General features: G+C 39.6%; 1 protein-coding gene across 3 annotated transcripts in view; it reads right to left on the reverse strand.

Annotated features, from left to right (window-relative positions):
- PALLD (palladin, cytoskeletal associated protein) overlaps positions 1-14,518 on the reverse strand; it is a 304,050-nt gene that overhangs the window by 248,549 nt on the left and 40,983 nt on the right. The window contains exon 1 of one of the 3 annotated variants that reach the window (XM_042468272.1): positions 11,203-11,286. The exons of the other annotated variants lie outside the window; for them this stretch is intronic. Coding sequence (XP_042324206.1) covers positions 11,203-11,261 — 59 coding nt within the window. The 5' untranslated portion in view covers positions 11,262-11,286. Of the gene's footprint in view, positions 1-11,202; positions 11,287-14,518 lie in introns of those variants that run through there. 3 annotated transcript variants of the gene reach the window in all.

Consider the following 14,518-nt stretch of genomic DNA (forward strand, 5'->3'; position numbering starts at 1 on the left):
GCTTTATTTATAAAGCGCTGTAAATTTACACAGCGCTGTACATACAATCTTTTTAATTGGACGGTTTTAATTGGACAATGGGTGGGCGGTGCCATTTTTGAGTGGCACCACCCACAGGGGGCCGTATGAATGATGTGTGGGCATCTGAGTGCCCACACGTCTCCGATAGGAAGCGGCATTGTGACACAGCCCTTACAACACCACAAAAAAGAAGCTGCTCTAGGTGGCTTCTTTTTTACTGCACAGCTGCACTGTACAGTTTGGGTGCTGTGGTGCAGTTGCACATTACAAAGGGCCAGCATTTCCCTGTCGGTCTGTTCCGCGCCACTAGCATCGTTTAAACTTCAAAATTGTAGCAGGGATCTGTAGTTTCATAAGGTATCTAGAACTTTGTACTAGAAAGTCTAATGTCTCATTACACTGCTAATCTCATTATTCTGCAGAATGCAGCCACAACAGTTGAAGTGGTGTTAAAGTCTTGTAACTGTGTAGTATGAAAACCTACACATTTGAAACCTAGCTTCAAATCCCATCTTAGCCACGATGTTCATGGAATGACTTTGGACCAGTTACTGTTTCCCAAGCTAGGCTACCTCACAGCACTGCTAGTAAGTACAAAAATGGAGAGGACCACATATGCCATCATCACTTCTCTTCAGATCAAGTGGAATAGAAATGTAAGAAATAAATGATATTTTATTAATCTAGTGCTAAAGTAACTCCTTTCCCTCAAGCTTGCAGTTCATTACAATAGTCATAAACCCTTTTTGGAGGCTCAGGATACAGAGTTAGTAAATTCTATTGAAACTCATCTCCAGAAGGGAAACAAAACATGCTTGGTAGTACAATATAGCCTGAGCTTAGAAAAGTTAGGCCTGGTACAGACTGCCCCAAAACGGCGGTCTGCAGGTGCCCATTTTAATTCGGGAAGGATGCCACAGCTGCTAGACCGTGCAACGTCCCTCTGGAGTTAAATGAACCCGTTTTTTCCAGGTTCTTTTACCAGTGTCCGGGTTAAGTTGCAAGTGCGCCAACGGTGCACTCGTGATGTAATGGACATGTGGACGCTATGTGTCTGTTACATGAAAATAGTGGCGGCCATGCAGACAAGCCGCCGCCATCAGGCCGTCACCATTAAATACTAGATTTCCGGACTGCCGCCACGCCCCTTTTGGCCCGTCTGTCTTGGGCCTAACTTTGTTAGACGTCACACAGAATCTTTAAAATAGCATGATCACTGTCTATGCTGGCTGAAGGATTCTGGGAGTTGCAGCCCTGCAAGTAACTTTTCCAAGCTCTGAGCAGACCCGGCATCTCTGTCAGTCATATTAGGGCTAAATGTTAAATTTCTAGTATTCAGCTAAGTCCTAATTTTCTTTCTCGCTTCAAAATAGGTGCATGTGTGTGTGATTCAAATCAGGATCAAAACATTCAGGCAGAGAAAGCTTAAACCTTTCTTTCCATATGCTTTGCTTCTTAAACTGACTCCTCAGCTATGCAGACAAAAACAAAATTGGTACCACTTGGCCAGGAAAGAAGTGTTAAACCTTCCCTATCTGTGGATGTTTGCATTTACTTTGTCAAAAAACAGAAGGTGGAACTCAGCAGCACACCAAATTTTTATAAAGGTTTAATTCCCCAATGGGAAGTTCCTGGTTTTTGTCCATGCCCTGGGTACACACTGATCTACAAATGATCTTTGGGCATCTCAAGTCATCTCTGTCATGGCCAGGGGACTATGGGAGAAGGGTCTGTCCTGAGGATTTCAGGACACATGCAGGCTCACACACGGAGATATGGTCAGTCAGATACGGCTTTATAGGTCATAACCAAAAGTTTGAATTGTGATACTCTTTGTGAGAGTTTAAGGGCTACCTTCCTGGAAACTGTGTTTCATTAAGACATTAATATAAATTGGCCTTTAAACAGCTGTAATATGTGTGTCTAATGATTTCTGTGTGCAGTGACTCGTAAATATGCTGAATGCTCAAAGATGAATATATAAATGCCTGATCCCTGTCTGTTTTGAACCTTAATTAAAATTACCCTTTGAATTTAGTACAGAGTTAATTTAGTCTGGAGATAATTGTAGATGCTAGCATCTTGAAAACATTATGAGCCCTGTGCTTTATGGCAATGATCCTAATCTAGCTAAAAACAAACACAGCTAGGTCTTAGCGTTGGCTACAGAAGGTAAGGATCTGTGAATGTCAGCCAATAAATAGAAAACACCAATTGCTGAATAAATTAGTCAGTGCTTTAATAGTGACAGTCTGGGAGGCAAAAAGTGAGGTTGGCATCATAAACTAAATTCATGTATTTTAATAATGCTATTCTGAGATCCATAATATGTATAGTCAGAGGCTAGAAAGGCCACTCTGGCTGGAAAATTCAGAGAGCTTTTGACCAAAAATATTTTTTCCAAGCTCCAACATAAATTCAGAAGCAAGCTTCAAATCCTACTTTTACTCTGCTACTAATACTGAAAACCCACACATGAGAATCAATTTGCTTCATTGTTTCGTGTTTAATTCTTTAACGTGCAGGCAAGCCTTAAGCACATTTTCTTGTAAATCCCATTGATTAAAATAGGACCAAAGCCTAATGTTAATGAATGAGCAGCACTGGAGCCCAGTTTTAATGAATATTTGTCATTTTTTGCAGTGAATGTTGTTATTTGTTGTGATGGTGTGTTGATTTGCGCCATAAATTATTAGAGCGTTTCCAGGCAGAGGACTTCTCATGCTAGCAATTAGAAGGCACAATGCAGCTATTTCATCTTTTACCCCTTAACAGATTTTTGTGGTTAGGAAAAAAGACAGAAGAGCCAGTGGAACAACAAGAGAGAATGCTCTGTGAAGCGAATGTGGCAGGGCAATGTCATGATAAAAGCTTCATCTGAACCCACTCTTAGTGGTTTGTAATTCATTCCATATCCAAATACCATGCAAAATAAGAATAAAGCCTCATAAAATGAAGGATGCTAAGATGTGTGAGCTTTCCCCCACTGAAACTATTCACATCTTTAGAGAGGATCAGTTTATGATCATGCTCTAGTTGGGTGGAACACTATTCACTAGACCATCCTTAGTCTATTATTTTCTCAGTTCTTTTTAATTAAGGTTTTTTTTAAAAATCAAGCCAGTTGTTGAAGCTGTAGGCGGGCAAAGGAAAACTAAGGATGAAGACTTATCCAGAAGTGTAGGAAGTCCCACAGCATAGGTGTGGCATTACCACATCCTAGCTAACTTCCAACTTTGGTATTTATATTCTATATATTTTTTAACAAGAATCCTCTTCTTGCTATTTTTAAAAAAATCATTTGCTTACATAATTTCTTCTATAGCATTACAGCTTCCATAGCAATAAAACAAAACAAATGCTATCATGTTCTGCATTCAGGATTTAAAATATGATATATACTACTAAATGCAAAATTGTCTCATGTGACTTCATTAATCTAAACACCACCAGCCTGTAAAACAAGAAAGGGAAATATGCCCTACAGTTGCTTTGTATTAGTCATACAAAATCACAGCAGAGTGTTAGTACCCACGGATACTGTTCCCTCCTTTCCTCCAGAGAAGATGTTTGTGATGTAAATCCTAAGAACAATGGCAGAATAGGACACAACAACTTTTCTCACCATTACCACAAGCCAGGAGACCACCCTGAGAAATATCCTTCTGTGAAACAGCATAGTTACCATTCCTTCTGGCAATGGTGTGGAAACTATGTATGTTGCCATTTATAGAGTAATGTGTTCACATCAGGCTATGGGATGCAGGGAGTAGTGGCAATGTTTGGAAGGATCTCCAAATTATTTCTGTATCTCTAAATTAGTCTGCTCCCTTGAAGGGCAGTAGAGGAGGACAAGACTGGGCTATGGTTTTAGTATATACAGTATATTCAAAGCGGAACCCATAATGATCTTTGCCTTATTGAACAGAACTACTTGGGAAAGGCCTGACTCTTCCTTTAAAAGGGCAAGCTCATGGAATAAAATAGACACCTCACCCTAAAATGTTGGGATTAAGCATCCCCCCTTCTTGGACGGCAAGCCATCAAAACATAGATGTTTATCACACTATGCTCTTAAAGAGCTACTATTCCAGTGTGACTCCTCTAGCAGCCTCCTGTTGCATGCTGGGATTGGCAGTTTTAAGGAGCTGAACTTCTCTGCCTGAGAATTCTAAATACCCCTCCTTAAAACTGCCAATCCCAGCATGCAACAGGAGGCAGCTAGAGGAGTCACACTGGAATAGTACCTCTTTAAGAGCTCGTCTGATAAACACCATAGACCAGGGCTGGGATCTGGGTGACATTTCAGTTGCTGTTGGCCAGCAACATTCAGCATCCCTACACAGCTCAGCTAATGGTGATGAATGCTGGGAGCTACAGTTTAACAATATCGGAGGGCTGTATAATACTCTTTGACTACTACTACTACTAGATACTGATATAGTACTGTTGTAGTCTGATCTGAAACATGTTTATTGAGATATAAATCTGTGGGGTGGGGAGTGCATCCCATGGGCCACATGCAACCCAGAGCCCAAATATTATTTGAGAGGGGGGATTCCTGATTTGTTATTTTTTAAACTCCAAATGCTTTCTGGGAATGGGGAATAATTTCACCACGGCACCATATTAGGGCCAAGAAACATAACATGGACCTCTGGTCATTTCCTGTCTTGGAAAACAAACAAAAAAAAGACTTCTCCTAATGACCCCCCTCCCCACAGCCCCAGAGAGTGTTGGCGATATTTGGGGGCAAACCTATTTTTGCAGTGGTGGGGTAACTGTGGGTTAGGATTGGGGTGAGGTAATGTGGCCTGTTTGATGTAGCAAATAGAGAGTCTTCAGGTGTCTTCTGCCCCATGGATTTGAAACATGTGAGAGGCCACATGCCTGAACATATTCCTGTATAAGTCTAGAAATTTTAGTAAAAAAAATTGACCCCAAAAACAGGAGTCAACGTATCCACAGGTCAATGTATATAAGTACATAAGTACATGTATATAAGTGTATATGTATGTCAATAGTGTATGGAACCATCCCCTTCTTGGTGTAGAGTGGCCAAAGGTAGGAAATTTGTCTGTTCTGGGAGCACTTAAAAGAAGCACCAACCCCCTCTAATCTCTCATCCATCCAGCTTTTAGGGTGAGCACAAACAGTTATGCTTGCCAGAATTTTGTAAGTTCTCTGGCATTGTTTTCCTTTGCTTCATCCTTTGCATCCTTTGTTACATGCCCTTAAGTTTTACCCTTGACTTATCCTCCGGTCATATCTAAATCCATAATTTTGGCCTCAAAACTGCCTCCACTTATGCATGTGGTTGACTTATAATTGAGTATATACTGTACTTCTCATTGCCCATAAATTTGGCAGCTCTGCCAAACGATCTCCTCTTTAACTCGCTCTTCATATGAGGAACGTGACTGAAGCAACTTTGAAAGCATTGAATATACACCTTTTACAGGAGTATGTTCAGGCATGACCAGTGGGGTACACAGGGTTCTGTCCTGGGCCCAGTGCTATTCAACATCTTTATCAATGACTTGAATGAAAGAATTGGGATTATACTTATCAAATTTGCAGATGACACTAAACTAGGAGTAGCTAATACCCCAGAGGACAGGATCAAAATTCAAAATGACCTTGATAGATTAGAAAGCTGGGCCAAAGCTAACAAAATGAATTTCAACATGGAGAAATGTAAGGTACTGCACTTAGGGCGGAAAAATGAAATGCGCAGATATAGGATAGGAGACACTTGGCTGAATGAAACTACTTGTGAAAGGGATCTAGGAGTCCAAGTAGACCACAAATTGGACATGAGTCAACAGTGTGATGCGGCAGCTAACAAGGCCAATGCGATTTTAGGCTGCATCAATAGAAGTATAGTCTCCAGATCAAGGGAAGTAATAGTGCTACTCTATTCTGCTCTGGTCAGGCCCCACCTGGAATACTGTGTCCAGTTCTGGGCACTACAATTTAAAAAGGATATTGAGAAACTGGAGTGTGTCCAAAGGAGGGCGACTAAAATGGTGAAGGGGCTGGAAACCATGCTCTATGAGGAATGACTTAGGGAGCTGGAGATGTTTAGCCTGCAGAAGAGAAGGCTAAGAAGTGATATGATAGCCCTGTTTCAATACTTGAAGGGATGTCACATTGAGGAGGGAGCTAGCTTGTTTTCTGCTGCTCCAGAGACTAGGACCCGGAGCAATGGATGCAAGAGATTCCACCTCAACATTAGGAGGAACTTCCTGACAGTAAGGGCTGTTCAACAGTGGAACAAACTCCCTCAGAGTGCAGTAGAGTCTCCTTCCTTACATGTCTTTAAACAGAGGCTGGATGGTCATCTGTCGGGGATGCTTTGATTGAGATTTCCTGCATGGCAGGGGCTTGGACTGGATGGCCCTTGCGGTCTCTTACTCTATGATTCTATGATTCTATGATTCTGAGGGAGGTATAGCAGTTTACATAATGCCTGGATAACAGTAATAGAATCAGGACCATAAGAACCCAGAGATTAAGTTTTCTCTTTGTGAAGGTACTGGTGAAAATGGCCTTCACAGGAGATGCTGTCAGCACAGGTCTGGGCAAAATGTTACCCTCCATGTGTTGCTGGTCTGAAGCTGCCACACTAGCCAATATAGACATTGGTAAGGGATTAAGGCAGTTATGGTCTAACAATGTTTGGAAGGCCACAGTTACCTACCCTGTATTAATACTTCAAAGACAGACTTTATTGGTACCAAAGGGAGTTACCCTTGAAACATTAAAGGCAATTCTGGAGAGAGAATTCTGGGGGGACTGTGGCAGGGAAGAAAGGAGTTGAACTTCCCCTTCCCTCTCTTCAGGTTCTAAGGTTGTTCAGGCTTGTTATTTACATACCAAAAACGTGAACATTAATTGCTTCTATGCAATTCTCATCACATTAAAGCATCTGAAATACCCCATTATTCTAGGCCTGAATATTTCATCTGCTGAAATAATCATATTATATTAAATTATCCACTGCTAAGTGCAATTTTTTAGGGAAAAGTATAAGTAACACTGAGAGGATAAAAAATAGCGGTGAGATGAAAAATACACACCTCTTTTCTCAATTTTTCATAATAATAAAGCTAAAGTCATATACTGACAAGATAAAATGTTCATGAGAAAACCAGCTGGGACACCTCCTCTATCAATGTAATCTGCTCTTTCCTATTAATAGTTATGCTTTATCTGGCTATGTTTCTACGGAAGGTGATATTGTACTCAGAAGTCAATTCTGCAATCAGTCATTTTTCCCCCTAGAGGATTATACCTGTACACATTTTTTAGAATTAGGATTTTTACAATGCACTCTTACACATGTAGACCAAGAAATAAATGTTTTTTTTAATGAGTCTAACTTTCAAGTAACATTTTTGTGGGTTTTTCGGGCTATGTGGCCATGTTCTAGAAGAGTTTATTCCTCAAGTATCTGTTTGCAACCTTACACACAGAAGCAAGCTTTCCAACCCTGACTTGACTTATCACTGATGTATGTAAACCCCTCTGGGAACCCTTAGGTTAAAAGCAAAGTAAAAACATTTCTATGGGTAGGCACTCCCAGTGTAGTTAATTAACAGTTAAATGTACATATTAACATTCCATATATGCAAGCAAAACATAATTTCCCTATATGCTGAAAAAATGTAGAAACAGGGCAAATATCAGAGTCTTGAACATTGACACCACCACCACTACCCCGGCACATTTTTTCCCTGATTTCAAATATCTCAGTGTGCTTGTGTTTTGAAACCAAAGTTTCTTCTTCAAGCGGAGATGTTTGGAAATGTGTGTATGTGCGGTGGGTGGGGGGAATGAAATTCCAATGTTAGAACCACATAGCCTGTCTGCTATTTTGAGATGGAATGGAGGAAGGGTCTGTAGACTTTCAACTTAAAATAATCAAGCACACCCCCCGTGGCCCCATGGAACTAAAAAAAAGGAATATGAACAAAGCAATAAAATTTGATCTTCCATTTGAGAATACAAAAGACCCCAATGAAGAAAATTTTGTTTCAAAAGTGAGCACACCAAGATTTCTGTGCCTTTCTGAATGGCTTAATACATTTTTTACTACAATATGGTCTTTGGAATTTAACAGTCAACATGGCTGAATTGGTATATTTAAAAAAAATTGTTTAAGAATTTGTTAGCCATCAGCCATTAAAAGTAATTAACACTAGGATTAGAGATTATTTAAAGAATAACATGTCACTAGGATACTACTTTTTAGAGGCTTGTTCTATTATTATTATTATTATTATTACTATTCTTTATTAAAATATAGGGATTTAAGAACACAAATATGGTTAACCTTGTGAAGTGAGCAACATTTCAGGAGTATAAATTTACTCTTTATATTGAAAATATTAATTATGTTATCAGTCATTACAGCATTTAAAAATACCATTGCTGCAATTTTGTTTTCTTAAATTAGTGTAATACATTAGTATTAGTATTTCTAAGCTCTGATGTGTGTGTGTGTGTGAGGCAACTAAGCATCTGTTTCATCCACTGGCAAAGATTAAGATTCTATGGCTTTTTCATTTTCATTTTTTCTTGGCTTCCATGTCTGTGGTACAAAAAATCCATTCTGGGCTGAGTGCTGTCTCCAATATTGGTTTAGTACCCTGGATAGCTGCTTTAAGATTGGATTTAAATGTAGAGAAGGTTAATTGCCCCACTCACATGGCAACTACCAGCCACAGATATTTAATAAGACTTCATATAACTTTGGTTGTATGCATACACACTGCAGAAATAAAATAGTTTGACACTACTTTAACTGCCATGACTCTCCTAGAGAATCCTGGGATTTGTAGTTTCAGGAGGCACCAGAGCTCTCTGACACATCAGGCTGAATACCTCACTAAACTACTAATTGTAGGATTCCATAGGATGAAGCCAGTTAGTGGGGTCAAACTACTTTATTTCTGCAGAATGGATATATCCTATGTGTATGATAGATAATATAATTGGTGTTTTGAGACCACCTGTGTTCATCAGTATTAGGCATAAAGGTAAAGTATATCCTGTAAAAAATTTCTTATGGTGAATCAAATAACTGGCAAATTTTGTCTGAAATCTGTGACACATTTGGTACTATTGTTACCCCGCAAGAGACTCAAAGGGAATATCTACCCAGTTAAGTGAAATTCAAGGGTCATTGCTTGTAGCAAGGGATAAAGTACAGTATAAAACCATAATTTTTAGGAAGCACAGGCAACAGCTGCTTCTCAATTTGACCTCAGGCGTTTGGATCTTTTAGAATATTTCCGCAATATGGTAATAAAAATGTGTCCCACAAGTCTTATTTGCTGTCTTAATGGATAGTGCTTCTGGCTTGGATCTTTCTGTGGAAAAAAGGAACCTTTTGTCCCATAAAAAAAAATCTAAAATGTTACAGACTCTACTGTGCTGAAGCACTTAATTTTATGCCTATCACATATGAAGCTGGTTGAGAGAAATCAATTTTAATCTAATGCTTATCATCTGTTAGGCTCAATCTAGAAGCATCCCCTTTTCAAAATATTCAACTGCCTTCCGCCTCTGCTGCCTGCAACTATTGGAGACTTGCTGAATGTTGGGAGGTAAAAACTTATTTGAACCAGAATCAATTACAGACAATTTTAACAGTCCCTCTGGAAAATATATATGTTTTAATATGCTAGTTGAGCCTGCTACCACTGTGCATGTGTATCAATTTATTTAAAGTTTCTTCCCACCTTAACTGAAAACTTAAGAAGCTACCAACAGTTCAATTTGATAATGCCTCCATGAAAGCAAATGCTATTAAGCTCAAATGGGCTTACTCTCAGGGAAATGGGTATAGCATTGCCCTAATACAGGTTGTAAAATAAAGAAGCAAGGATACACATGAACATCATGGTGAAGTATTACAGCCATTAATAGCACAATGCTACACAGCTGTACTTACTCAAAAATAAATATCAATTACTGAAATGAATCTGATATAATGGAATCAGATCATATACTTAGCTAGGAATCATGAGAAAGGAAGGATGACATGGAGCTGAAGCAATGTTACATGACAGTATGAAATGTAAATGGGAATAATGCATGAGAAGACAAACTCAGCAGTCATGAAATTACCATGCAAAGTTTTCTAACAGAGCAATTCTATGCATATTTACTCTAAAGTAAGTCCTATTGTTTTTACTGGAGATTACTCCGTAGTAGGTGTACATAAGACTGTAGTGTCAAGTAGATATTCTGATCCAAATACATTGATCTATGAAACTATAATCAGTAAACAGCTTGATCTGGAGTAGATATGGGTGATGGGGGCAGTAATAGATCATATTTAAAGCAGTTGAGAATCATAAAACTACTGGCCAGTTTCACTATTCTATCTGACTGTGGGAAAATGCAGTGACTTTAGTTTTATTCTTTAATGAATAACAGTCAATGCTCTCACAGCCTAGAAAGCCAACAAAAAGCATGGTAATAATTGGGAAAGTTTTGACTAAATGTACATAGATAGTAAAATCAATGATTACAGTAATAATAATAGAAAAAAGAGCACTCTTTTGATGGTATAAAACTAAATATAATTAGTATATGAACAAGGCAAAATACATCTTGTGCTTTAATACACAATAAGGGCAGTTTGCTTGTTTGCTTTATTTATTTATTCGCTTACATTTTAATGACATCCCTTTTTCAAGGAGTTTATGCTAAAGGATATGGTTTCAACACATTTTATCTTGAAAACAATACTGTGAGGTAGGCCAGGTTATGAGACAGTGACTGCCATAATCACTCAGTGAACATCAGTGCTCAGGAAAGATTTAAATATAAGTCTCATAAATTTAAGGAGCAAAGTAGACATGGCATTAATCCCATGAAACTCATGATAGGAATTCTCATTTAAAAAACCCATGGCAGCCATGTGAAATATAGATTGAAATTGTAAAACAAAGGAAGACTTTTAAACTCCTTTCCAATGGATTACTTCCTCATGAAAATCATCCCCCACAAAACCTGCTATTTGCCACTAAAGTTGCAGTGTTCACATGTCTCCCATTCACTTCACTGCATTGGCTCCTATGAGATCAAAACATTATAGCAGGATGCAGATTACCTTAAGTCATGTTTTGATAGACAACCAAGAATAATTAGAATTGTGGCTCCTACCTGCATTCTTCATGAATTCTGCTCTTTGTAACATTTTCCTTCCATAAAAGCCCAAGCATTTACAATCTGTAGATGAGATCATATTCTAGCAATAGTAAAGACAGAGGAAGTCAAAGGGGGGTGGGGGTGGGGGGAGAGGCTGTTCACACTAATGTTTCATGTATTGAAAATGTCCTGACCTGAGGTTTCACTGGCCCTTCCACGGGTAGAATAATATTTGCCCAGTTGCTATGTAGACAGAGATGGCTGCCAGTCCAGTCCATTCATAAGACTTAATCTGCTTCTTGTTGATAAGAAGTCATTGTTTGACTAAAATGAGCTGATAAGATTCTCTCTAATGCAGGTAAAGGAGATTTCCTTCTTTGCATGTGTGCAAACATTCTAGAAAGTCTGAAAATAGTGTTGTGTAATAAACCAGTTTTCATTGAGAGCAATGCAATCTGCTTGTATTAGCACCTAAGTCCCATTCCATCATACGTTAAAATATGAATCCATTTTTATATAGCACATATGTGTTTTTTATTCATCAGTGAACCAAACCCACACATGTTTTCTTTCTATTCTAGGAGGGTGTTTAAGGCAATGTATTCTCCAAGTATTCATGCTATAAAGCTGAATGGAATGGCCTGCTAGTTTTTTTTTTAAGCGATTAGGATGTGAAGGGAAATCCTAAAACAATTAAACACCATGGGTTAGCCCTTATCTGATCTTCCTCATTAGGTGGGGCTACTACCAATCCAAGTGGGGTTACACAAAAATTAATGGAAAACTTTTGGTTTCTTTGTAACCAACAGATGTGTTTATTCCCTGGTTTCCAACGAATCAATCAATTTTTTTTATATGCAAGCTTTTCCACAAGACCTTTTTCCCAAGGTGGCTTACAGGATAAGAGAAATACAAGAAGACCACATGTAGACAAAAGCATACAAAACTGTCTATAAGATTAAGAACATTAACTAATTTAAAGTATTATTTTCAAAACACAGAATAAAAGTAAAGCAGCTAAAATCCATTTACATGTAAAACAATCAGTTCCCCAGTCTACTAGGACAAAATGGTCTCTTCCTACCAATGATAGGACAGCAAGAGGGAGTCAGTTTTGTTTCCCTGGGGAATTCCAGAGTCTAGGAGCAGCCAAGAAGACCCTCACCCATCTGTGATGTTGTATGTGCCCATAAAAGTGGTGGGATCAAGGCAGGCACTTCCTCTGATTATCTTTGAGCTTTGGCAGACTCATATGGAAAGATATGGTACAGTATTTCCAATCTGAACTTGAATCTGAGCTGTAGAGGCTCTGGGGGTTATAACTAACACTTTGAATTGTATCAAAGAACAGATTGGCAGCCAGTAAAACTGTTGTAGCAAAATGGTTTCCTGTCCCTTATAACTATCCACTGTTAACAGTCTGTCTGCAGCTCTTTGGAGAAGCTGATGTTTCCAAAGGGGACTCCTCAAGGGGAGTCCCAGCACAAATGATAAAGATCATACATGTGAGGGCTCATCTCTTCACTCTTTGTGAAGTCGAAAGCTTTCATGGCCAGCATCCATAGTTTTTTTTTTTTTTTTTTTGGTGGGTTTTTCGGGCTGTGTGACCGAAAAACCCACAAAAAACTATCTTCACTCTTTCTTTCCTCATCCTCAGAAAAGCATCCATTAACAATAGACAAGCAAGAGCCAACTGTGCATCCACTCAGGCTGTATTAACTATTGCATCCAAAGCAGAGCAACTCTGAATGATTTTATTAGTGAAGTGTTTTGCTGATGAGTTGTGAAGTACTCTGGATTCGGCCTTTGTGAGCCAAGATGTATCCGTGTGTGTGCCTTTGTGTGTAAACACACCCACACACACCCCACACACAGAACCTAACCACTTGAAACAGCATGAAACCATTTGCACATGTGATGGTGGCAGCGATAAAAGTTTTTTTTACCTTCCTCTCTGCCACAAAGTAGGCCTTCAAATAGGCTCTAATTTGTATTCAGTCAGACTCAGACTTTTCTGCCAACAATGATCTAGTCATTATCTCACTTGTTCCATTCATGCCAGTTCCCTGAAGAACCAGCAAGCTGGTATATCTCCACTTTTTGAGAGGAGACACTCAGGAATGTTTGTGCCCACTACCCTGGCCAGTTTCTCATTTTGAAGTTCAACCAGGGTTTGTATAAAATCACCTACAAGGCAATAAGAAAATCTCCTAGAGCCACCAGGAAGCTTTCAGGATCTGCTTCTTGAAGTAGACCATCTTAATATGTCTTGCAGAGGCTCTGAGATTCAATGAGTCTAAACTTAACCAGGTAGAGATCTGTCTATGACAACAAAACTATGAAAAGTTCCTCTGTATCGTTCACCATCATCCCATCTAGCATGGAAAACTTAGTTTGGACTGTGGCCTGCATCCAGTGTGGACTGGGTGAGGTTAAATACCATTTGTGGCAGACCCATAGTTTTCATGATGACCATGAGGCTTTGAACCAATCCCAACAAGGTGGCCTCAGCATGGATGTTGAAGTATCCCAACATCACAAACCAAGGGGACCCCAACCCCAAGGCTAGACCAGCTAGCTCAGAAAGGGAGATTGTTGAACATCAAGATGGATGTTACACCAACAGAATCCCTGTCCTGTTTTGGCTGCCTATCTTCATATGCACACATTTGACTCATGTCTTCTCAAATGTCATTAGGAAACCATTTCTGTGGATCCAGTGTTGCTTTTTCTTTAACATCTATCCATTTACAGAATATATCAGAAAGCACAGAATGACTTCCATAAGTTTGTTCCACTGAATTCATCAGTGTGATGGGGGACATTTAAGGTCCTTGCACAACTGAGGATCAGAAGTGAATTGTAGGTAGCCAGCAGTGAGGGTAGATTAGATTAACCTCTCATTCTTCCTAGGCCCTGAAAATTGCAATCTCATGAGAGGAAATGAGAGGGCAGTATTTATATCCAATTTGTTATCAGCCTGCACATACCAGATGTTGATGCTGTACCTTTCCCACCCATATGTGTGCAGTCTCTCTCTCTCTCTCTCACTCACACACACACAGAGTGCTTTATAGAGTAATGTGCGTGAGCAAGGCTAGCCAAATATATATGGGCGGGATATACACCGCCAATTTGGGGCGGTCTGGCCCCGCCCCTTTCCCCGGAGTATTGGGGCTTCAGTGGCTACACCGGCAGCCGCTGAGGCCCCGATCCGCCGCTTTTCGGGCTGCGGGGAAGCGGCAAAAGGCCGCTTCCCCGCAGCCTGAAAAAGGGGTGTCCCTGTGGCTTCAAAGGCGCTTGGCCCCTTTCTCGTTTAGTCCGCTGGGCG

The sequence above is a fragment of the Sceloporus undulatus genome, chromosome 5, assembly GCF_019175285.1.
Source record: "Sceloporus undulatus isolate JIND9_A2432 ecotype Alabama chromosome 5, SceUnd_v1.1, whole genome shotgun sequence".
Taxonomy (NCBI): domain Eukaryota; kingdom Metazoa; phylum Chordata; class Lepidosauria; order Squamata; family Phrynosomatidae; genus Sceloporus; species Sceloporus undulatus.